Source organism: Astyanax mexicanus, chromosome 3, assembly GCF_023375975.1.
Source record: "Astyanax mexicanus isolate ESR-SI-001 chromosome 3, AstMex3_surface, whole genome shotgun sequence".
Lineage (NCBI taxonomy): Eukaryota > Metazoa > Chordata > Actinopteri > Characiformes > Acestrorhamphidae > Astyanax > Astyanax mexicanus.
This window is the reverse complement of record NC_064410.1, coordinates 36177233-36203582: the sequence shown is the minus strand read 5'-3', so window position 1 is coordinate 36203582 and position 26350 is coordinate 36177233. Positions and strand designations below refer to the sequence as shown.

Here is a 26350-nt window from a genome sequence, read left to right as displayed (position 1 = left end):
TGCACTATCAATAAACGTCTATTTTCTGGTTTATTTTCAATCATAAGGCACACCGGACTATAAGGCGCATCTTATGCGACACTAATAACAGGTTTGTCGCCAGGTTTTCAGAATGTAAAGCTAAGCTAAGTTAAGTAAACAAAACTAATTCTTAAAAAAGAAAAAAAAAATCCGATAAGTCAGGCAAATGAGCGTTGGATGTAAATCTACACAGATTTCTCTCTTGAAAACTGTTTATATGGGTGAGTAAAGCACTTCCGTTTATTTACAGTAAGCTTAGATTTCTAGAATTACACTAAAGCAGGAGCATTAGCATTAGCAGGTAATGGCTAGCGGATAAATTCTAATACCGTGCTAGCAGTACTAGCCGGGGTTAGCAGCAGACTACAGACCAATAATTGTCACCTTTGTGCAGCCAAAGAGCTAGCACTTTGAGCGGTTAGCGGTTCATGCTAATACGGCATGATACCTAAACTGAAAGTCCTGTATAACACTGCATTTCAACAGAGTGGCTTTACTGCTCCCTACAACCTGACTGGTAAAATTTGTACATAAGGCACACTGGATTATAAGGCACTCTGATGATTTTTGGGAAAATTAAAAGTTTTTAAGTGCAACTTACAGTGCAAAAAATACGATAAATGCTACATCATTGGTCACTGCTTACCACAATACACACATTCTGGGGAACCATGGTTTTTAGACTATATGTTGGATATTGTTTGTCTAGTTTTGTCCTCTGCATTGCTGTAACATTGCAAATATCCCCACTTATTTTGTTTTATTGTATGTTAACCTGGCTGAGCCTGACTGTTAACATCACGGCTAACCTACCGTACATTTTAGGCTTCAGAATAAAGCTTCATAATAACCTACATAATTGATAAACATAGCAAATAACAACACTTACTTACTCTATCTAAGAAACCTTTAGTCTGTCATTAACCATCAGTGTGAAATCCAGCTTAGAAAACAGCTATAATTCACTAGTTTCCATCCAGAGTATGTGTACTAGTCTATGATGCATAATTTTTATTATTATGTTTCTTTTTTAAGTTCTGTTACTTCATAGGTGTAGGTTCACTGCTGGTTTTGGAGGGTAAATAAAATATCTATGCTTGGTGATGGGAACCAGGGGCCACCTGAACAACACCATGGTGGCCCCCTGGTTCCCGTCACCACCTTAAAGTTTTTCTACAGTCGACAGTTTAACACCAGACCCTCTCTGGAAGAGTCAGTTTATATATTTTAAGCCCTAATTTATGGAGAAATGTTGAAACTCGGTGGAATTCCCCTCAAGTTGGCTCAGATGTGGCCGTCTGTGATTCGAGACCTGTACGTGTGTGTGTGTGTGTTTGTGTGTGTGTTTGTGTGTGTGTTTGTGTGTGTGTTTGTGTGTGTGTTTGTGTGTGTGTGTGTGTGTGTGTGTGTGTGTGTGTGTGTGTGTGTGTGTGTGTGTGTGTGTGTGTGAGAGAGAGAGAGAGGGTGTAGGGTGTAGGGTGTAGGGTGGTCACAGGTTGTGCAAACACTCTCCGAAACACTGACTTCGTTTACTTACGCCAGTGTACTGAAACCATTCCGCACTGCTTTGGATCCAACTGAAATAACATGTGACATTGTCTTATTTACACTACAAATACTGTCTGCTGCACACTCAGGTGTGAAATAGAATATAAGCTGACTTTTTATAATTTACACCAACGAAAGCAGAATGAACATACTCTCCAGTTCTAGACGTTTACTTTTTGTTGTTTTGCACGTTTTCTTACAAACCACAGAAAACTTTCCTATACACCAGATACATTGCTTTGTGTATAAAGTGCATACCGTAAATCCTGTAATCCTTGAACACACCTCTTTTCTAGGCCTGTCACGATTACAATTTTTTGCAAACGATATGTCGTCCCAGAAATTATTGTGATAAACCATATTGTTGGCATTATAAGACCATTAAATGGCACTAATATAATTAAAGACAATAACTTTCCATTCCTGTTCACGGGCCTAATTTTGGAACCTGAAAAGTTCCAAGCTTGAAACAAAATAGTTATATTAATTTATAATCAGACCATGATTTGGATCCTCGGCCTGTCTCAGCTGGCCCATATTGGACCAGCATAAAGACCTTTGCCCCAGCATTAACTCAAAGGATACGCTGACAGTGAGAAGAAGGCTGAGGCAACACAAACCTAAGAAACACTAAAGTGAAAAGTGACTAGAGCCGCACTGGGCCGTTATTATGTTTCTTTAAGTTAGTTTTAGGTGTTGATGGAGGCCATTTTTCCTAATAAATACAATATATGTAAGTGCATTTTGTCAGTGCAAAGACAATGGCCAATATCACGATTATTAAAATGATTGAGGTCATGTTCATTTATTGAACGATAAGTCGATAATGTAATTATTGTGACAGGCTTACTCTTTTCATTTAATGTGTGTGTGTGTTTTTTTTTTTTTTTTTTACGATTTTTGTAAGTTTAATATTAATATATTAAATCTCTACAGGAACACATGCAAGATTATTTAGAAAACAGTAAAAAAAAATGTGTTAAACATTCCAGAATATGTTGTATACTATAGATTCTTCTAAGTAGCACTTTTAGCTTTGATTACAGATCTGCACACTCTTGATATATTAATCTCAGTGTCTTCATGAGGTAGTGTCACCTAGAATAGTTTCTCAGCGTCTTGAAGGAGTTTCTGAAGGTGATAAACAAATTGCTGCTTTTCTTTCATGCTGCGAAGCTCCAGCTTATCCCAAATCATCATCTCAGTTGAGTTATGTCAGGGGATTGTAGAGGCCAAACACTTTTTTTTTGTTTACTACATAATTCCATATATGTCCCCTTATTTCATGTCTTTTAATATTAGAAAATAAAGAATAATTAATAAAGAAAACAGTGAACAAAGGTGTGTGCAAACTTGTAATTGGCACTGTACCTACATTAGGGGTGGGCGATATGGCCCTAAAATAATATCACGATATTTCATGGTATTTTCACGATAACGATACTCTTTGTGATATGACACAACACTGAATTAAAAAAAAAAATTCATACATGTCCATATGTCCATTTTTGTCGATTTTTAGTTACTACATCATTTAAAGAGCTAAACTGTCTCTTAAGCCCTATCCGGACAGGATAAGTTACTCAGGGGGACGTCTGTGAAAAATATTTCACACTTTTACTCAGTGATAAAACTCTTGCATTTGGACTGCAATTGAAAAAAACAGGAGGAACAGTGAGTCACGTGACATCACGTTCAGTAGCTCCTCAATTTCCACTGCTATTGTGTTTATGTGGATCTCCGTGGAAACACACACCCAAAGTGTAATTACGGTGCGTGGCAGTGGAGAAATCCTGTCTGGAAAGGAATTTACACTGTGTAAAAAAAAAAAAAAAATCAATATAGCCTATATAGATTCTCCTCCAAAATGACCTGAAACTAACTCTTTTTACATTGGCTTTTTAAAATTAAGATTTTCTATCTCTCCTGTAAAGGTGCTGTTTTGGAGATACGTTTTTTTTTATTGGACAGCGACAATATGAATCTTTTCTGTATGGTGTTTTCCAGTGTGGTTAGCCTGATCACACACCTGCCACAGCGCTCCTCTGCTCCACCCCACCAGCCCTGCGTTCATATTTCATACAGTAATCACAGGCTGCTGCTGCTGCTGCTGCTGGCTGGTTCTGGCTTCCCCTACTGTGAGCTTAATTACAGCCGTGCAGTGCAGTTAGCGTGCTGGGGGCTGCTGGAGCTCAGCGTTATTCAGACAGACAAAGCGAGGCCTGTGTTTTTCTGGGCTGCCCACGCTCCCTGCTCCACAAGCAGCAAGCCTTAGGAGAAGAGTCACATGACCACAATCCTGACCTCAGCTTGACCTCAGCTTGTGATGATTTTGGTGGTCGTGAAGAGCATCCGAGCCAGACGGACAGTTCGTGTTTACTACTGCGTTACTACAGTGTGTTTAGCTGGCGGTAATGTGTGGGCGTCGACGTATGTGCTTAATTTAGATCGTGGGAAGAAAACATGTGGTGTGTTTTAAGTTAATGCAAGAGTTTGGCTGAAAAACAGATTTTAAAAGGTTCTTCTTTTAGCTCAGATGTTGTCTCTCAGCCAAAATATATTTGGGGTTTGACATTTTGTTTTTCAGCTTTTAGTTTTAAGTTTTTGGAATGAAGCCTAAAGGTTAGTTTGGGGTCCAAAACTCCTGAGAGCACTGCTGAGTGATGGGACAGGAATTAGTATTGAGTCCCAGTATTGTGACTTTGCATTCAATGTGGGTTTGATTTCTTCCAATTTCTTCTTTTACCTATTCAAATGGACAATTCTTTCCAAGCACTGCTAGTCACGATCATTGCCACCCACTACACTGTCCACTGTGGGTGGTAATACCTTCAGCTATTGTGTATTTGTGGTTCATGCAATTGCCCATCCAATCTTCACCAACCATCACAACTCGCACAAACTCTTATAATTCGTGTTGCCTTGCCATTATCATGTGGGCATTTGTGTTTACTCGTGCCTTTCTCACAAGGTAGCACCTCACAACTTATACAAGTGTCGCCGTTCCCAAGCCATCTCCTGATGTAACACTGCACAATCAATTTATATTCTGCTGTTACACAAATTTAGCCAAGAAATTAGTAGAATCAATATTTTTCAGAATTTTATAGCATTTTGTGGAGTTTCTTGGGAAGTTGGTGAACTTTTTATTTTATTTTATTTATAGCGTATAATCAGTTAGATTGCACAACACTGCAACTGGACACATCGTCCGCATTTAACCCATCCATGGCAGTGAACACACTTGCACTAGTGATTAGGGCAGTAGAAGTTTAAGGCCAATTTATACATCTGCGTTGGACCGACGCCGTAGCACTAGACAGAGACTCTACGTCACTTTTCAGTTTAAACCATGACAGTGGGAATATGTGGATGGGAATGCGAGGCCCAGCGGACCAGTCATAGCTGCGGCTGTGGTTATATTTCCAGGTAGGCACACGTCTACAGCTACAGCATAGGGTACACAATGACGCGTAGGCTACGTTGTAGGTACGACACAGAACTGTATTTTGGCATTTAGGTGCCTTACTCAAGGGCGTCTCAGATACTTCTTTTCCACCAAAAAAGTGCTGGTGCCGGAGCAGGTTCCTGCTAACCTGCAAACCTTTTAAGAACCGGCCCGTGTTTCCACTGTTTTAAGGAGTCACTCACTACGCATGTGAATGTGGGCGTAAACAGAAGTCGGGGGGCGATTTGAAAACAACATGGCAGAACCCAAGTTCCTCTTAAAACTTGTGCTGCTCTCCTCAGTGGACCACTGTTGATTCATTTCATTCATTTAGCTGCTTCTGCTTCTCTTAGCTGTGAATGGAGGTGAGGTTTGTAAATAACTTTGCCCCGGAGATGCTTCAACGCTCGCGTCACAGGTTCGCTGGTTCCAGACCGGAACCGGCTTTTCTGGCCCAGAACCTGTGATTTTGCGGTGGAAACGCAAAGAACCGTTCGGGAACCTGGCACCAGCACCGGCACCATGCCGGTGGAAAAGCGCCCAAATATCCACGATAAGGGAGGAGAAAGCACTGTTCCTTTACTCCTTCAGCCCCAATCCTCCCAGTTTCTTACTGGCTTCTTGCTGGTACAGGGATTGAGCTAGCTTCTCTAAATTTCAGCCCATGGATTCCCCCCCTGAATTACAGGCTAGGTTCAGTCTGGTTTGCGGCTGCTTTTTCACGTATAGCCTCAGGCCTAGGCTCAGTGTTTTCTATTCATAATAGGTGTGTTCTGTCACACCCTATCACCCTCTCTCTTTTACTCTTTTTCTGGGCTAAAATGAATAACAATTTCAGGTCTGGTTCAGGTTTCAATCAGGTTTGATTGAGTTGGGTCTCAAACGTTGAGGCACGTGTCGGGCTTGGGCTTCGCTTTCATGCCTGTGCAGACTTGTTGTCATATCCACCCAGGACTTGTCTTAACATGACCTTAAATGAAAGGGATGAGTCTTGAAACGTTGATCTTACAGCTTATGATCTTAAATGTCTTACATTTATTTAGTTTGAGTATTAGAAGTGGAGATTCTTGAATGTTATGTTTTTGTGTTCTTGACCTAAATCAGTCTCGCTGTTTACCCTTTGCAATGGAAATCAAGGGCACTGGAATTTTTGAAGCTCCATAATTGACTGACATAGTGATCTACAAACCACTAGAAGTGGTTCTAGTGGAGTGGTATGAGCTTCAACAGTATTGTTGACTCTACACAGCATTACTACTGGCTCTTTTTTTTTTTTAAGGGTTTGGACTATCTGTAAACAGATGCCATGTTGAGTGTGAACTCCCATTCATATTACAACCATCAACCGTTGTCTTTTCTCCTCATTCACATGGAGGGAATGTCTGTAAGGTAAAGACCCTGCATAAAAACCTAAAATATTCACAGTAACAATGTATTTCTTACTTTGTTGTATGTAAAGAGCTTTAATTTTGTCCCATATGCTATTTTGTTGGCTATGGGATGATGGGATTGTGTAAGTTTGGCGCCATACTTCAACTAAGAGTTCAGAAATCAATATTTGGTGGAATTCTTTGGTGGAAAACTTTTTTTTTTAGTCACAATTTTCATGCATGTTCTCCTCCACCAGTCTTATACACTGCTTTTGGATAACTTTATGCTATTCCTGGTGCAAAAATTCAAGCAGTTTAGCTTGGTTTAATGGTTTATGATCATCCATCTTCCTCTCGATTATATTCCAGAGGTTTTCAATGTGGTAAAATCAAAGAAAGTCATAATTTTTAAGTGATCTCTTATTTTTTTCCCCAGAGTTGTACATATTATGCAGCCCTTGCTGATCAGGAGACAGTCACCTCTGGGCTATTTGTTCTGTCCACCTGCACACAGTATCTATTCTTAAAAGAAGTTGCTGAGGCCTTGCAGTGTGATGTCCCGCTGGTGTGCGGTTGTTGTCATTTGAAGAGCTTTGCTGTGTCTGCAGATCGACCAGCATTGTTCTATTGTGTCCCTGTCTCCTTTTTCTCCATTTCCTGATTTCAGAGAGCAGAGCCGTCACGTTTATCAGGACAGTTTGTGTAAGAAAGCGGATGATGGTTCATCCCGGGCCTGTGGAAAAAGAAATGTCGCTTTAACTTCTACTGTCAGCACTTTCAGATTCTTAAAATGTTAAAGAAAATAAATCCGTGGGAATTTTGTTTTGGTTAGGATGTCTCATGGCCAGGCTGCTGCAGTCTTGGACTTGGTTTTTGCCACGTACCGCAGAGACGGTATTGTGTCTAGTTTGCAGCTGTTGTTGGGGGACGGACTGAAAGGGATCGATCTGAACTCACCCTGACTTTTCCACTCATAAACATTTTAAACTATACTTCCCATCTCTATTAAATGGAAAGAGACCTTTTCTCCCTTTCAACTCTGTGGTTATAACTCACTCTGTGTGCTCTGAAAAAGCTTGAATGGGTTTATTGTACGGAAAGTGTCGAAGCTGAGAAAACTGTTACAGCTAAATTTAGTGCAGAATTACAGCTGACAGGTCTAGACCAGTTGGGTGCTGATCTTAACAAATTAGGGCTGTTCATGAATATGGATGGCCTGACTTTTTTCTAAGATTTTGGAGTGTAGAACACATAAGAAATCTTAGCGTCAGATAATGGGTCTCTAATATTTGTGAAAAGATCATGGGTCTACAGCAAATGAATAGTATACGTCCATCCTTTCAGTGTTCTCGCATTAGCCTTATGTGTGCTAATAAAGTCTTTCAATGTTTGGATAATAAAAGTCAAAGTAATTGGGAAAACAACTGGTGAATACACCTATTGTAGGCAAATGCATATGTTAACTTTCTGCAACTACTTCTGTAAACTACACAGATTTCTCTCCTGAAAACTGTTTATTTGAATGAGTAAAGCTTAAATTTCCAGATTTCCACTAAGGCTGGGTGCAGCAGCATTAGCATTAGCAGCCAACCGTTAGCGCTAGCAACCCTAAAGCCAGGGCAATATTAGCTAGCGTCCCAAGCAGCTTGTTTTAACATGGTAAACGTGCAGGCTACAATCTGATTTTACTCTCCTCTGAACAGCAAAAGAGCTAGTGCTTAGCGTGGTTAGGGGCTAATGCTAATACTGATCCAGCACTGCTAGCCAGGGTAAGCAGCAGGCTACAGTCTGATATACTCACCTCTGAATGGTGAAAGAGCTAGCCCTTAGCGCAGTTAGTGGCTAATGCTGCTCCAGCAGTGCTAGCCAGTTGAAAATGTTTGATAGACTAATAAATAAAGAAAATTAATAAAATAACAAAATCCAGTTGTATCTAATATGTATTAGATACTTTGTCATAAGAGTAGTAAATCTTAGAAAAGAAAATCTTGATTGATACATTCTTTTCTGGGCATATTTAACAGTATCTTCCTACAGATCATTTGTTGAAATCAAGAATTTTAAATCTCTGAATCAATTAATACTGCTGATGTGTGTTTGGTCAATTTTGCCTTGTTATTGTTTTCAGTTTAGATATTTTAACCAATTTGTTTTTTTAAGAAACCCCTTTGATGTGAGTCTGATACTTTGTTACCTGTTCCAGGTGGACTCTAAATCTTAATTTATTGTCCTGCTCTCTCTCTCTCTTGCAGTATGGGGCGGAGTTCCGCAGATTCTCTGTCAATCGCGTCAAGCCTGGTAAGTTTGAGGAGTTCTTCAAGCTCATCATGCACATCCACCGCATCGCCAACATGGAGGTGATGATTGGATACGCAGACGTCCATGGAGACCTGCTGCCGATCAACAATGACGAAAACTTCAGCAAGGCTGTGTCCACAGCACACCCACTGCTCCGAATCTTCATCCAAAGACAAGGTAAAGCGTCACTGTCTCTTCTGTTTAAGAACTCCAGCAGCACTGCTGTTTCTGATCCACCGGGTTCCCAGCACAGTACACATAAAGGGCGGCTTTAAACCTGTCGTTTGTTTCTATGGTCAGATCAGTTGATGAGTTTGTTTATTAGGAGAGTTTTCTCCCTCTGTTGGTTTGGTTTGGTTTCACACGAGCATGAACGCTGTGTCCTCTGATTGGTTAGTGCTGTCTGGCGCCAGAGCAACAAAGTGAATTATCGACGTATCGTTCAATAATTGGACATGACCTTAATCATTTTAATAATCGTGATATTCTCCATTTTGTTTGCACTTACATATATTGTGCACTTACATATATTGTGATTGTGGGCATGACCCGCTAGTGCAGAAGCACAGAGACATAGACACAGGGGAGTAAATACATTTAATACGTAAATTTTCCTGTGAAAAATGGAAAAATCAACTCCCAAAAGAAACTTAAAGAAACATAGTAATGGCCCAGTTTGGCTTTAGTCATTTAACTTTAGTGTCTCTTAGGTTCGTGTTGCCTTTGCATTCCTCTCACCATCAGCGTATCTCTCGAGTAAAGGCTGAGGCAAAGTCTTTATGCTGGTCCAACGTGGGCCAGCTGGGACAGACCACGCTTCCCCTGCCTCCACACTTCACAATGTGTGTGTATATATATATATATATATTATTTATGACTATAACCTGGTTAAACCTGGTTTGGTTCAAGCTGAGAACTTTCCGGGTTCCAAAATTAGGTCCGTGAACAGGAATGGAAAGTCGATTGTCTTTTAAAAGGGTGCAATTCGTTTGTTATGATATTACGTTATCATTTTATTTGTGCTATTTAATGGTCTTAAAATGCATCGCAATAATTTCAGGGACAACATATCGTTTGCAAAACGTTTGTTTATAGCTGTGGTAATTAGTGTTAATATATCAGAATAAACTGCACCTTATCAGCAGTTTAGCTGAAATAAAAGTGGTACAGTTGATAACTGGGTCTAATTGAGACCGGATTATGTTCTCACCACTAGAGAACCGCTCCAGAGTTCGTTTGGGACCAGACCGAGACGTGCTACTGGAGGTGCTTTTCATCCGCATCTGAGTGTGATTACTGTTTTGACATTTGCTCAATCAAACTGCATTTAAAAAGTTACAAACGGACCAGAGTCCGTTTTAACCAGACCAGATGATGCTGATGTGAAAACGCCCTAACACACCATCATGTCTGTGGTGACACTGACAGTGCTGAGAATAATCCACCTTCCAGACAATACCCCCTGTTCTGTGGTGGTCCTGTGTGGTCCTGACCATTGAAGGACAGGGTAAAAAGAGGCTAATGGAGTATACAGACAAAGAAATGACCCAACCAATATTGGCCAGTAGTGTAAAGTGTAACAGTGGTACTGTTACGACCTGTTTTGTTCTCACTGTTGGTCATTTAGTTTACAATAACCAAGCACAGATAGACTGGCTCCACTGGGACACAAACCCAGCAGTGAGGGGTTAAAGAGTTTGGGCTCTGGAAGCGCATGTAGAGCTGAGCTGAGGACACAGAGTACACAGCAAAATCCTTTTAGAATCAGCCCCTCCAGTTCTGTCTCACTCATCCTGCGGTCACTCAAAATGCAGGGTAAACATGGTCATGTGATTGGACCTGTAGGATTTAGAGCTGCGGTTTTAACACACACACACACGCAGAAATGCAGCCCACACTGCGGCTCTCGTGCAGCTATTATGTATTTCTGCCCCTGTCACATTTTCCCTCCAGTAAGCCAGCTGGTTGGCCTTACACAGCATTCAGCACAGTGTGTGTGTGTGTGTGTGTGTGAGAGAGAGTATGAGTCTGAGAAAGATGGGAAAAAGGGGGAGAGACAGTTATGCCTGGAGGTGACTTCCTGTAGGAAAGGCTGGTGTGACTGGATTTCCTGTAGAGAGACTCCTACAAACAGAAACTCTCCAACTGACTGTCTAACTGCTGAGCTATCTGAGGGGCTTGATACTAGAGGTGGGCAATATAATATAATATAATATAATATAATATAATATATTATCACAATAGTCCAGGGTACCTTATTTTCTGCACTATAAGGTGCACCGGATTATGAGGTACCCTATCAATAAACGTCTTACATAAGATGCAATTTTTTATAAGGCGACTCTGTGCGACACTAGTAAGAGAACAGGGATGTCGCCATGTTTTCTAATGCAGATGTTTTCTATGATGGGGTAGGTTAGCTAAGTTAAGCTAAGCCATCAAGAACGCCAGTTGTGTTGGTGTGGGAGTGATATCAGTAAAAAATTTGGATGTGATGATCAGAATTGAACAATTCATGCATAATCTAATGCAGACTTGTATCAAATCTGTCTTGAATCAGCACACATACATTATATTATACTTTTTTTTTCTAGCAATCTGTAAATTCCTATGGGATAATGGACATGTTGAGTGGTTAGAGCAGGATTGTTTGAAAACAGATGCTTGTCTTATCATCTTTACAGAAGAAATAGAAAAAAAGGCTTTTATAGTCTGTAGTTTGATATTTCTTGATATTTCTTGATATTTCTGTAGAAATATCACATTGGTATTTGTGCACAAAGAGAAATTAAGTATCTTTATATGAAGAACAATGTGTCAGCATGTTGTAGAAAGTGTATAAGGCTGTTTTCCTCATTTAGTTGATGAGTTTGTAAACTTGGGTTGTTTTCCCCTTGGTGTAGTTTGTTTAAAGCCCTATCCGGATGGGATTAGTTTCTCAGTGATAAAACTCCTGGATCTGGACTGCAATTGAAAAAACAGTAGGGCCAGTGAGTTTTTTGGCTTTCTCGGTCAGTGACATCGCGTTCAGTAGCTCCTCCATTTCCACTCACTGTTGTGTTTACGTATATATCTCTGTGGAAATGCGTGCCCAAAGTGTTTTACGGTGCGTGGCAGTGGAGAAATATCTATTTTATTAAACGCGACAGTTGATAAACAGTAGATAATTCAGCCTGTAATTTTCTCAGAGAATAAAACGAGTACATGGTCGTTCCAGACATAAAAGGAAAAATTACTCCAGGACGCCCTGAGAAACTAATCCTGCCCAGATAGGGCATAAGAAGAGTCTTAATAATGTTGTTCTGGTCCGGATTCAATTGCAGTTATTTCGTCTTTACACCTGTCCAAACCAATCGCATTACAAGTAAAAAAAAAAAAAAAAAAAAAAAAATCGTAATCATATTAAACTGGTCTAAATGTCACAGGTGCTTTGTGGGGTATAAGCTGCCACTATTGTTTTAGCTATATTAGCTTCATAGTTTTAACTTGCTGCATTAATTCAGTAAGTTAATTAGTATTTATTTTATAGCATTCAGGCCAAATGGGTCTAACGATCAGTGGCTTCACAAATTCTCAGTTTGGGCCATGTGAAGACTCTAACAGTGAGTTTTTATAATGATAAATAAACAGATTAACACAGAAACTGCCCTCCCCAGAGTGAGACAGGATGATGGAATGCATCTCGTCTCCCGGTCTCGAGTTACGTAAAGCGTGTTTTCTGGTGACAGCACAAGCTTGAGGTCTAGGTGGTCGGTGGGGTTTGTATTGTTGTGCTAATGAGGGACGTTTCTCATAGCTCAGAATGCCATTCAGCTCTTGCGGTGTCTATTGTGAATGAGGCACAATGAGGAGCGTTCTCATGGCGCAACACAAGCGTGAGTAAGCACAGAGTGAGGCAGAGCGACATGGTACCAAATAGGACCCACATTCCAGCTACTTGCCGTTACCGAGACACACACACACACACATGCACACAGAGGATTGTTTTAATATTGTGTTGGAATGTGTCTTAGTCTACACGAATCACATATTTTATAGATGTATTACACACAGAGTGGTTTATTTGAGGCGTTTATTTCTTTTATTGTAGATGATTATGGCTTACATGACAATGACATTCGAAACCCAAAAGTCAGTCAATTATAAGACCAGTTGATACAAGTCCTGCTGGAAAATGAAATCCGCATCTCCTTAAAAGTTGTCAGCAGAGGGTAGCACAAAGTGATGCACTGACTTTGGATTTGATATAACACAGTGGACCAACACCAGCAGATGACATGACTCTTCAAACCATTAATTTTGCATTTTATTTGGAAATCAAGGGATCAGAGTCTGGAGGAAGAGTGGAGAGACACACAGTTCAAGCTGCTTGAGGTCTGGGGTGAAGTTTCCTCAATCAGTGATGGTTTGCTGACAACTTTTATGGAGATGCCGATTTCATTTTCCAGCAGGATTTTTTTTTTCCCATTTAAATCGGGCCAACATTTCATAATGAACGGACCAATAGAAATTCTCTCAAGTGACTTGGAATAATTTTTTTTTCCCCATTCTCCTGTATAGTTGACGTTTTTTTTTTATATAGCAATGTAATTGTTATATATAAATAAGTATTAATGGGTATTATGGACTACACAGCATTTAAAATGGAAGTTTTTAGGGAATAGAAAATAATATATATCTTTATCCATATCAGAAAACTGGTCCTATTCGTAGGGTCATGTATGTATTGTATATGTACTTTTTTGTGGACGTTAAGAGCCTCTTGTTTTTTTTTTTGGTTATAATTTCTTTTGTATATTTCTTGTAAATATCTCTGTTTCAGTGTTTTTAGGACAAAACAAACACACACACACATACACATGCACATACAGCCCGTGAGTCAGTCCGGTGTCAGCTCAGGCCTATTCTAATGCAAGTGAAGTCCGGACATTCACAGACAGTGTAAATTCTTTACAGGCCCTTCCACTGTCTGAGCTCACAAAGCCCTGACAGCTCACAAAACCTGGGCTACTTCTGAAAGCATGCCCTGTTCACTATATAGTGCACTGTTCTGGAAGTCTACCACATTTTGTAGTCTCCAAAAATATACCTACTTTACTTTTACAGTAACTTTTTCAGGAACAATTATTGGGGACCATTTGTGTTGCTGTGATTATGCTTATATGATTTTCGTTTATGAATTACTGGTGTTCGGATCAGGTGTTTCAGTTAAATATATTATATAGCAGATGAACACAGTGATATTTGAGAAGTGAAATTAAGTTAATAGGATTTGCAGAAAGTGTGCAATAATTATTTAAACAACATTAGGCAGGTGCATAAATTTGGGCACTCCAACAGAAAAATTACATCAATATTTTGCAGAATAACAGCCTTTAAATGCTTTCTATAGCTTCCAATAAGAGTCTGGCTTCTGCCTAATTGTATTTTGGAATTTTGTTTCATATAAAAATGTCCTAATCCATATTGAGGCTGCACAATGCAGTATAGCGTGTCAGTATTATCATTGCAGTGTGTGCATGCACAAAAGTCATGTCACAGGACTTTTAAATGCCATGTAGAGCAAATTTAATCAAACTCATCATACTTCATACAAAAAATGGTAACACTTTATTTAACCATTAATTTACTTTAATTTCATTGACCATTTAATTAATTTCATTTCATTTACTCTAGTTAAGACATTGTACAGCATTTACTGTTTTTTATGCTTGAGAATAATATAAATAATAATCAGTTGAGACAGGTTATGCATAGTTTGGAAAATTAAACTGAAACACCTGGTTTTAGACCGCAATAATTTATTGTACCGACGGACAGTTCTGGTGGAAACAGAGAAACAGAGAGTTGAGGTGCATATTGAATTCTGCTGTGATTTGGGCAGCCGTGGTTTGATGTTTTTTGGATACAATCCGGGTTAGCACCCGAACATCCCTTTCAGACAGCTTTCTCTTGCGTCCACAGTTAATCCTGTTGGATGTGGTTGATCCTTCTTGGTGGTATGCTGACGTTACCCTGGATACCATGGCTCTTGATACATTACAAAGACTTGCTGTCTTGGTCACAGATGCGCCAGCAAGACGTGCACCAACAATTTCACCCATAATGTTGTGTGCATTGCAATATTTTGAGCAAAACTGTGCTCTTACCCTGCTAATTGAACCTTTACACTCTGCTCTTACTGGTGCAATGTGCAGTTAATGAAGATTGGCCACCAGACTGCTCCAATTTAGCCATGAAACCTCCCACACTAAAATGACAGGTGTTTCAGTTTCATTGTCCAACCCCTGTATCTGTCCAATATCATTTATTTACTCCAGCCTTGCATACACAAAGGGAATTGATGACTACATGTTGGACTATGGATTTCTGGTAAATGTAAGATAAATATACCTATATTTGTTTATGTTGCAGTGTATATTACTGAACCACAAAATATTAGTATATCAATTTTACCGATATCAAGTAGAATCAAGCAATATTTTGTCGTTTGTCATTTTTTTAAATACAGAAATTGTTACTACACTTCACCAGAAGTGAGTTATGGTGTAAATAATGCATTCATTTTGATACATATTATTTGCCTGTAATGTGGCTATGGACTATGTGCACATTGTGATAACGATGCTGAAACAATATTGTGCAGCCCTGTTCTTGCCTGTGTTCCTGATTTTCTAATACAGAGATTAGTAATCAGGAAATCATGTCTGTTCCCAACAATGATGTTCTAGATAGGGCTTCTGATTATCTAAGGCTTTATCTTCTGCCTCTGCAGAGACTTCCTTTATTTACCCAAAATAAGACAAAAACAGACCGTCCTTAAAGCAGTCTGGCTTCATTTCCTTTCCTCAGACAGGATCCAGTGCTCCGAGGCTCAGACACTCTGAGACTCTCAGGCAGGGATTTCTCCGCAGACTGTGACTCACAGTGGCCTAATACTGATGATAGGGTGCAATTTTAGGTTCTGAGGCAGAATCAGACATGCCCCCTCAGAACCCCTCTCTCGGGGGACTTCCCGTACACAGTGCTGATGGGATAAGCTCATTGAAGTGCACCTGTGGTGGCCTGTGTTGGAATAGGGGCAGGAAAACACCTCAGAGAACGGAGGATAATGACTAATCAGGGTCAGGGGAGAGCAGCCCTCTAGCCGCTAATTTTCCACAGTGTTGTTCTTTTGAGGATGATGGAAGGACGGGTCAGTCAGTGCAAAGATTACACAGAAGACATGTAACTCTCTGACCTCAGCATGGTTCAGTGTGAGTCAGTACATTTATGGAATGTTACAATTAGATTTAATTATTTTTTTTGAATAGTTAAAAAATAACAGCTCTGGAAAACAAATAAGAGACCACTTAATAATCATGAGTTTCTTTAAGTTTACCAAATTGAAAACCTCTGAAATGTAATCAAGAGGAAGATGGATGATCACAAGCCATCAAACCAAACTGAACTGCTTGAATTTTTGCACCAGGAGTGGAATAAAGTTATCCAAAAGCAGTGTGTAAGACTGGTGTGTAAGGTATTCTGCCAAATATTGATTAAATTTTTGAACTCTTTAAATTTTATTAATATGAACTTGTTTTCTTTGGACTATTTGAGGTCTGAAAGCTTTGCATCTTTTTGTTATATCAGCAATTTCTCATTTTCTGCAAATAAATGCTTCTTTTTTTTGAATTTGGGAGAAATGTTGTCAGTAGTTTATAGAATAAAACCACAATGTTTGTTTTACTCAAACATATAGCTATAATTAGCAAAATCAGAGAAATTGATTCAGAAACTGAAGGGATCTCTTATTTTTTTCCAGAGCTGTATATATCCTGAGAATGAAAATATTTCTTTTTCCTTAGATTTTATTTTTACTTAAATTGTATCCAGAAACACCATTTATCATCCATTTGGGACTATAGACATTGTGTGTAACTATATGTATTTATGTATGTATGTATGTATTTAATTAGCTCCACACAGCCCATATCATCACTGTCCAGTGAAAAACAAGTGTCTCTATCCCCACACAAATGCTCTCTTATATTGTGTCAAAATTTCCTAATAAATGGACTAATAGATATTCTCTAAAAATTGCTGAAATAATCTTTTTTTTACATTGACTTAAATTAAAAGTTGCAGTTTTGAAAATGAATTTATTTTATTGGACAGCGACAATATAAGAAAACTCCCCACAACAGCACTCCAACAATGAATTGCCTATTTTTGTTGTATCTCGAAAGCCAAATTGATTCCCAATATTAGGGCGTATCCTATTCATAATTTGTACCCTTGTTTTAAAGGTTAACTCTGCCCCTTGGAACAGAGTTACTAGTGGAGGGGGTGAAATCCTTACCCTAAGGACTTGGACAACGCTTAAAAAAACATGAAGGCGACCCTGCCGGGCTGATGAGATAGCAGATACAGATATATCTATAGCAGTGGGGCGCTAAAGTTTAGCTACATAGCTGCTGGAATTTAGTTCATTTTAGTTAATGTTACAGCAATTATTTATTTTTGTCCAACCCGTATTTTTTGTAATGGGGATTTGAAATTGGAATTTAATAGCTTTTTTTTTTTTTTTTTTTTTTTTTTCCCCCACCTTAAATAATGCTACCTCTACTGCATGTTGTACAATTTAAGGTGGAACAGGAAAGTTTGATAACCAGCTAGCTTCTGAGATGCACTAGTTGTGATTTTTTTTAAGCTTGTTACTAAGAAAATTGCCATAAAACATTGAAACTACAAATTACACTAAGGTAATATAATATTTTTGGTCGCTTTTGCCCCTATCTGGCCAATGATTTCTCATAGCCCTCCATTTAGAATGCACCTTTGAAAAAAGGTTGAAGTTTAAAGGGCCATGTACCCCTAACACTAACAACCCCCTAACATAAATCGGGACAAACTAAATAAACACACATCCCTAAATAAAAGCAGCTCAACTTATTTTAGCCAACCAATAAATTAACCTATAACCCCATGTTGTTATATACAGCTTGTTTTGGGCTGTAGTGTTTTATTTTTGGTAATTTATTGGCTCAATATTGATTTCCTATGAAACATATTGGGTCTTTTTCTTTTTAAGCAGTTCTTTGATTTTTTAAAATAGATCCACATGCAGGTTATGTTTTTGATTGACTGTTTTTTTTTTTTTCTTAAATTAGCGTGTGCTCCTTCGTCAGGATTAAATTAGACTCTGAGCTGATGGAGAACATGTGTCTCGTGCGTCTGTACACTTAGTTAAGAAGTGGCAGTCAGACCAGATGAAGCTTAATGGGGAAGGAGGCACAGATACAGTCCTGCCGGCACTGATGACTTGCTTGTTATAATGAGAAATAGCTCATGCAGTGTGGGTTCATTGTGCATTTGGACAAATATTTGTTTTTACTAGAGAAAATCCCTTTTTCTCAATGGAGTTACTTCAGAAAATACCCGTACCGTATTTTCTACACTGTAATGTGGTGCGCCTTATGTATGAATTTTACCAATCAATTTGTAAGGAGCAGTAAAGCCACTTCGCTGAAGTGCAGAGTTATACAGGAGTTTCAGTTTAGTTCTCCAGCACCGAGACTGCAGTAGCATTAGCGTTAGCCACTATCTGCTATTTCCCCGTTCAGAGGTGAGTATTATCGGCCTGTAGCGTGCTGCTAAATCCGTCTAGCACTGCTGGAGCAGCATAACCATTAATTTTAGCCGCTAACTGCTAATCTCTTTCGTCGTTCAGAAGGGAGTATATTGTACAGTAGCCTACTGTGTTAAATCAAGCGGTCGGGCGGCATTAGCCACTATCAGTTAGCTGCTAATGCCAATGCTAATGCTCCAGCCTCAGTGCTGGAGAAATTCAGGAATCTAAGCTTATTGGAATATAAACAAAAGCTCTTTTCTCACCCAAATAAACAGTTTTCAGGAGAGAAATCTGTGTAGATTAACATCCAGCACTCGTTTGACTTTAAAAGAAAGTCTTTTTTTATTACAGTTTTATTTAATTAGCTTAGCTCTACTCAACTTAGTTAGCTACCCCCCACCACCACCCAGCAGTGGTACCTGCTGAATTAGAAGTTCTTTATAGTGTCTCTTAAAATGCTCCTTATAATCTGGTGCGCCTTTTGTATGAAAATAGGCCGGACAATAGATGTTAATTGATAGTGTGCCTTATAATAAAGTGCACTCCTCCAACAGTGTCGGTCTAGTGTGTACTGGTAATACATAATAAAAGGCATTATTATTCACAGTAGACAGAGCAGTAGCTGCCAATGATACAGGAGGCCCAACATTCATTTAATTCAGGTATGTGTAGTGCTGTTAACTTTCAAGAGTTATGACAAAAGTCATGGGACACAATACTAGTTTCTGTGTCATACCATGTGGCATCAGTGTAACTGTGGGAATGTTTGAGCTTCGTGTGCTCTGTGGATCACTCCATCATGCCGGCACTCGCTGTACAGGCCAGTGTGTTTGAGCACTCCTGCCCACATGTGCACACTTTCACAGCTTTATCTCTGGGATCTGTGATGTTACTGCTCAGTGCTATTCATGTCCCTGAGACCAACCATAACCACACACACACACACACACACACCAAGGTCGAAATTTATACACATATTCAAGGATAGTACACATTACATTTATTGTTCTGGGAATCGCTGGTGCAGTAATAATACTAACACAACTGTACCAGCCTACCACATAATGTCTAATTGTGGAGATAATGAGTGTAAATAGGCTTTCTATTTATAGCAGGATTGCATTTTTTCACTAATTGATATAGGGCTGAGAGGTTAATCAGATTACCGGTAATTTGATTAATTGAATAGCTGTTTTAATTTGCTTTTCAAAATGTGGTAATCGAGATGTACATATTTACATTTTGAAGCTGCCAAGGGAATCTCAGGAGAGCTGTAATATTCTTTTTTTATATTTTACACTTTAACTGAAATACAACAAGGTTATGTTCGCACCAGGTTTAAAGAGCCACTAAACCCTAAACCATATTTTTTCATTAATAGCAGCTAATATGTGTTCCTTTTGAAGTAATGCAACAAACCAGTCCTGCTTAAAATCTTGTATAAACATTTCCTAACGTTTAAAAAAGGCTTTTACTGTAGTAATTCTGCCTCTGCAGCGCCTTCACAGGTTCACTGTGTTAGAGGTGTGGATGATGTGTCTGTGTACTTTGGTAGGCGTACACATCACAATATGCAGATCAGTCCATAAATAATATCGCCCCCCTGCTGACGTCCAACCAACCGCATCTTACCACTATCAGAGGCAAACTGCTGCTGCAGCTCAGCCAATCTGCTCTCCCTCCCACCCATACATCACCCAGTGCCCCTCCCAAACTACCCCTCCCATTAATTTTTTTTTTTGGCTTTTTATATTTGAGCTGAGGGTAGAGTCAGCAAAAATCAGGGGGTTTAGTTCATGTAAGATGTAAGGTTGAAGGGGGTTGCTTACTATTCTTAAAAACAAATAAATAAATAATAAAAATAATTATGTTTTTAACATAAATTATAACAATTGAGGTGTGCAAACGGAACCTGACAGAATCATTATTTAAGCAAAAAAAAAAAAAAAAAGCTCCTGGCAGTAACATTACTGGGAAGGAAAAATAAAAAGTTTAACTTTAAATTGAAATTTTGAGATTTTGTTGCATTTCACTTACAATAATCATGACAAATTACACAATAAAAACACAACTGCCAGATTTAGGTGTTTTAGTCTTTTTCTGAAGTGTGTTTATCTGCTCACAACGTAGACCTTTCTATTTAATATCTGTACTTCATGTAAAAAAAATGTAAAAAATGTAAAAAAAAATTGCGCCAGTCTTTTAAATGTATTCTTTAATAGCTAGTTATATTAAGTTAAACAAAAAAAATGCTGTACTCGTAATTAAAACTCCTAATAAATAATGTGAACCGACTAATACGCACAGGCTGGGCTACATTTAAAAATCTGTATTTGCACATTTCTGCAGGAGTCTGTTTTAAATCATCATTTCGCCTGTGCTAAAAGTGCTAGCATTGGCTAAAAAGCAGATAAACGATATCATATCTTATTGTTGAAGCTGTAAGGAAACATGGCTAATAGTCAACCCCTGGGAGGTCATTCAAGGTCATGCAGTTCTGATATAAAGGCTGTTTATACCCAGTATGGACGTGTTGGTGCCTGAAGAAGCTCGGTTTTCCAGTCAGAGCTGTCACATGCACAGACAACAAACCTCTAACCCAAGCAGCAGAGCTCAGATTCTGCAGGAAGTAAAGAAAAGAAAAGAAAAGAGGCTCAAGTTGAAACAAACACACAGAGTGCTGAGGGCTGGGCTGTGTGGACCCGGGTCGTTTAAGTATGGCATTTGAGACACATTTGTTTTGGTCTTGGAGTGTTGTTTCGTCTGACTCCTCTGCGGTCATGCCTGGGAAAACTGTGAGCTCAGATTACTCACCAAACACCATAACCTACTATTGCAGGGCTCAGGGTGATGTTTAGAAACAATACAGGCAATTAAACGCCTGCCGTCTCAGTTCAGCTCCAGCTGAAGATAATGTGCACTTTCTGTTCAGACGTTTAGATCAGTTTCCGGTTAGATCTAGCGTGAAAAGCACTACACAACTCTAGGACTGTGAAATAGGGGTGGGCGATATGGCCCTGAAGTAATATCACGATAGTTTACGTTTTTTGTGCGATAACTACACGCTTAGCGATATGACAAAATACATAATTAAAAAATATATATATTTTAAGAATACACTACTGCAACGAAATGAAAATTTAAATTTATAATTGCATGTGATTATGATATGGCACACCCCTAACTGAGATATTAAAAAATACAAGAATTTTATCAGATTTGTAACACAAGTCCATGATCCAAAATGTCATTATACTAATAATGCACTCCAAATATCTTCATATATCCCGGAATAAAGTAAAATAAATGTTACTGGGCAGATATAATCTGTCTCTAGTAGATATATAATGAGAAATTAGAAGAGTGTGAATTTTTCTTTTACTAAAAACAGCAAAAAAGTAGTACCCTGATGTGATAATTAAGGGTGGGTGATATGGCACGATATAATATCGTTCATGATATTCAAAAATAATATAATAATGCGATAATTATATTATTGCGTATATCATATTATTGCATATGATATATCACAGCCCTACTGTGAAATATAGCATATATTTCACTATGTGTGAAACTGAAGATATTTAAAAAATGAATGTATTGTAATATTGCATTTTCTATGCAAGTTAACATTTGTGTGCTTTTTAATTCCAGGAAAAAAGCTTGAATGTGTTGTGTTATGTGTTTGGTTTTCAGAAGGATTACACCTGCCAGAGTTCTGTGGCATACTACAATGATTATACCTTTAATTGTTTTAAAACCTTATGTTTATTAATAGAATATATACATTAGATACATACTTTTACTACTGTATTTAAATATACAGTATGCTGTGTTACCAGGGCGGTCACAATAATTACCTTATGAACCTCAATCATACAATATGTGGACATGCCACACATATGTTTCCCTATTCCCCTGCTTGTTTGTGTATAAAAGAGTAAGTATCACCAATATGCTAGCCAGTTGATTTCAACAGAGCTGTCAGACCTCAAATAATGCAAAGAAACAAGTTCATATTCATAAAGTTTTAGACACCTTTTAACAAACACTGTAACACCCCACTAACTATAAAACACATCCTCATCGACTGTCCAGCCCATAACCATATAAGAAAATTTTACTATCAAGAACAGAACATAAAAGACATTTTTGGGAAACACCCACCAGGAAAGATTTTAAAGTTTTTATCGGATCTTAATCTTAAACATCAAATTTGATACACATGTAGAGGCTTATGTAATATTTGAATCAACTGTGCATTTATATCTACGCATTTAAAACCAAGTGCATGCCACAAATAGCCAAATTTGTGCTGGAGTGGCAGTAAAATCCCAACAACCAACCAACCATCAGTTTTGAGTTTTAAGGGTTAGGGTTAGGGTTAGGGTTAAAATATCAATATTTGGTGTAATAACTTTTTAATAGTTTTTTAATCACAGGTTTTATGCATCTTGGCATGTTCTCCTCCACCAGTCTTACACACTGCTTTTGGATAACTTTGCAAGCAGTTCAGCTTGGATGATGTCTTGTGATCATCCATCTTACTCTTGATTATATTCCACAAACACTAATACTTTATTCTCTTTTAAAGCTTTTTAATCATATTGTAACATTTGTATCATATATCGCCGTTTCTCTAAAGCATATCATGTGTGCCCATCCCCACACAACTCTATCCTCATGTGAATACAGTGAATTAAATTGGTACCTTATCTTAGCTGAGGTTTTTTAAAGGGTTTTTTAATCCAGTGTTTTGGCCCGTGCTTGAGTGGAAATCCTAAATCTGTTATTGAGAGAACAAAGCTTGGCATGGCTTGAGTAGAGCCGGATCGTGCACTGTAAGAAGTTAAAGTAGCTAGAGTCTGGGAATGCTGCCTCGGTCAGTGAAGTGAGCAGCTGCTTTTTTGTTATTTCTGTCATTCTCAAGAAATTAACATGGGGCTTTAAAATTTGGCTGCACATCCATCCACACATGGCTTGAAATGGGGGAAAGATTTTTTTTTGATCTTAGCTTTTTTTTTTATTTTGCCTTTTTAATCAACAGCTCAAGTTCAGCCTGGTAAATTTCAGAAAATTGCTTTTCAAGGCCCTGTTTGGTGTATTTGGCACGTTTATTAGCCCTTTTAAAAAGAGTTCTGCCCGGACTGTTTCTGTTTAAGAGGGAGAGAAGAGGGTCCGGAGGGGGAAGGGAGTGGAGGAGTGAAATGAAAGCATGTGGGAGTCGCTCCCTCTGTCTTTATACTCCTCTCTGACCCCCCCTGCTCTGATCAATGACTGGACTCTGTGAAGACTGTTTTGCTTTCACAACACACCTAAAGATAACTCAACTATCTGGAGCAGCATAGATTAGAATGGGTTTTTCTTTCCTTGGTGAGGAGTCTTGGTTCCAAACCTTGGTTCTTCCACATGTTCTTGGGGTGGTGCTCCTTTTTCCATCTTGGTTTCTATTAGATGGGGATCACATGGCATTTCACAATACAATATTATCATAGCTTCTATGTTATTAAAGGATAAAAAAATCTTAATTAATCAAATACCAGAAATTATAGATTTATTGGTGTCAGTTTTAACAGAATTTGACATCTGATATTCTACACCACAGGTTTACCCGTTTCATTTGATTAGCGCAGATCACTTGTGGTCACTTAGCGCCTGGGTTTCACTAAAAATGTATTTATTTATTTGACGGCACGTATTGAGAACGTATCACAAAAATAATAACAAAAAAGGCTCTTTTTCCCCACTCCTAGTTTCTATTAAGCCCTATCTGGATGGGGTTAGTTTTTCAGGGGGTACTGGGGTAATTTTCTCTTTTATAGGGGGTCCTCTGTGATTTTATTCCCGTCTAGAACGACCATGTACGTGTTTTTCTTAGGCATCCTCTGAGAAAATTACAGGCTGAATTATCTACTGTTTTTCGCTGAACTCCGTGGTCCTCCTGTAATTTTAGTCCCGTCCAGACTGACATCTCTGAGTTTCGTCACCTTTCGTTTAATAAAATAGCTATTTGTTCACTGCTACGCACTGTAATTACACTTTGGGCACACGTTTCCATGGAGATCCACTTAAACACAACAGAGAGTGGAAATGGAGGAGCTACTGAACGTGATGTCATGTGACCGAGAAAGCCAAAAAACTCAAAAACTGGTCCATCGTGCAGCCCTACTCTCTATTACTTAAAAGATAAAACATCAACCACTGATATATAAACTCTTTAACTGTTGTGCAGGATATCCATATGATACTGCTGTTTGGCAGCTATTGTATCAAAGTCCTGCCTGTTACAATGCGAGTTTAGGTCTCGTAGTCCTGTAACGAGAGTTTTTCTCCTCTGCAGTTCAGCTTTTCTCTTCAGAGTGAGTAAATCCTGTTTGACAGGAGTTTTAACAAGGCCTTCTCTTCGCTCTTCTGAGTGTGTCTGTTATTTTTGGGGAACAAAAGCAGGCACTGACCCGCTATAAACGTGTCTGGGTTCTTTCTGCTTCTCGCTGTTTGTGCAGGTCTGAGAGGTGCAGCTCTTTTTTTTGAAGGCGAAATATCTTCACATTATAAGGGTTTTAAGAATTATAAGAATTGTCTTCAGTTATGTCAAATGTTGTTTAGGATCGAGTGGTCTCTGAGTTAGTTGAATGTTCTGTACAACGTTCATACAAATATATCCATTGTTTTCTTATATTTTTCAGTCGATTAGCTATCCAGGTATCCCTGTCTCAGTATTTTGCACACAATTTTATTTCTGTTTAAATCCCGTGTTTGTTAACAACATTAGCTTAGCATCTCCAATTCTAAATTAGATATACACACATCATGTAGTGGATATGTCTTAAATGAATGACTGCTGCGGGGGTTAGTACTACATCATGTCAATATTTGTTTTTTGCCAAAATGGTTCTTTAAGCATCACATTATATATAATAATATATTTATGTAATCAGGAGAAGGATGATCATAAGCCATCAAACCAAGCTAAACTGCTTATTTTTTTGCACCAGTAGTGGCATAAAGTTATCCAAAAGCAGTGTGTAAGACTGGTGGAGGAGAACATGCCAAAATGCATAAAAACTGTGATTAAAACCAGGGTTATTCCACCAAATATTAATTTCTGAACTCTATTATTTGAGGTCTGAAAGCTCTGCATCTTTTTTGTTATTTCAGTCATTTCTCATTTTCTGCAAATAAATGCTCAAAATGACAAAATTTTTATTTGGAATTTATTTGGGAGAAATGTTGTCTGTAGTTTATAGAATAAAACAACAATGTTCTCTTTACTCAGAGATATAGCTATAAATAGCAAAATTCGGTAACTTATTCAGAAATTGAAGTGGTCTCTTAATTTTTTCCAGAGCTGTATATATGAATTGTCAGGAATTCTAAAGACCTTTGTATAATTAACAAATACCAGCATAATAGAGAAGTTCTCAATTACTTAAATAGAATAGATGTGATTTCTAAAATGTATGTTTATTGCATTATGAATACAGTATTCAGTGATCAAATGTGTGTGTGCTGTTTCAGTCGTGACTCATCCGATCAAATTGCTGAACCAGAACAGTTTGTAATATAATAAATGCTTTTAAAGGCTCGTGCTTTTGCCTGCGACATCATCCAGCCACACATCTGGCTACAAGCCCCAGGGGCTGCTGGGAAATCAGTTACGACAGCACTGCGACAGCTGGGAGCTCCTGGTCTCATTCTAGATCTTCAAAGAAGCTCGGGACATCAGCGGGCAATTAGGAAGAACCCTCTTTACATGTACTTCAGTCACTAGTCTGCAATTAAATGACATCTCATTGGCTTCATATAATATTTGTTCATGCACTCAAGTCCTCCCCCCCCCCCCTCTTATGTAAGTACATCAGAGGATTATACAACTCACGTGCGGGTGGTTGTCCAGCGCAGCCGTGTTCAGTTTGGCCCGTGCATAGTGGTCTCAGTCTGTGGCTATTTTTGGCTCATGGAGAAGACCAGCAGATCCATTATCAGATTCTTTTGGTAACAGTAATAACATAAGGAACACATTTCTTTCATTGAATGCAGCTCAGTATGCTT

The 26350-nt window shown here is 38.6% G+C and overlaps 1 protein-coding gene across 1 annotated transcript in view; it reads left to right on the top strand.

Moving 5' to 3' along the window:
- Positions 1-26350, top strand: part of pard6gb (par-6 family cell polarity regulator gamma b) — a 66890-nt gene that overhangs the window by 7885 nt on the left and 32655 nt on the right. The window contains exon 2 of the mRNA XM_007228517.4: positions 8640-8862. Coding sequence (XP_007228579.2) covers positions 8640-8862 — 223 coding nt within the window. The remainder of the gene's footprint in view (positions 1-8639; positions 8863-26350) is intronic.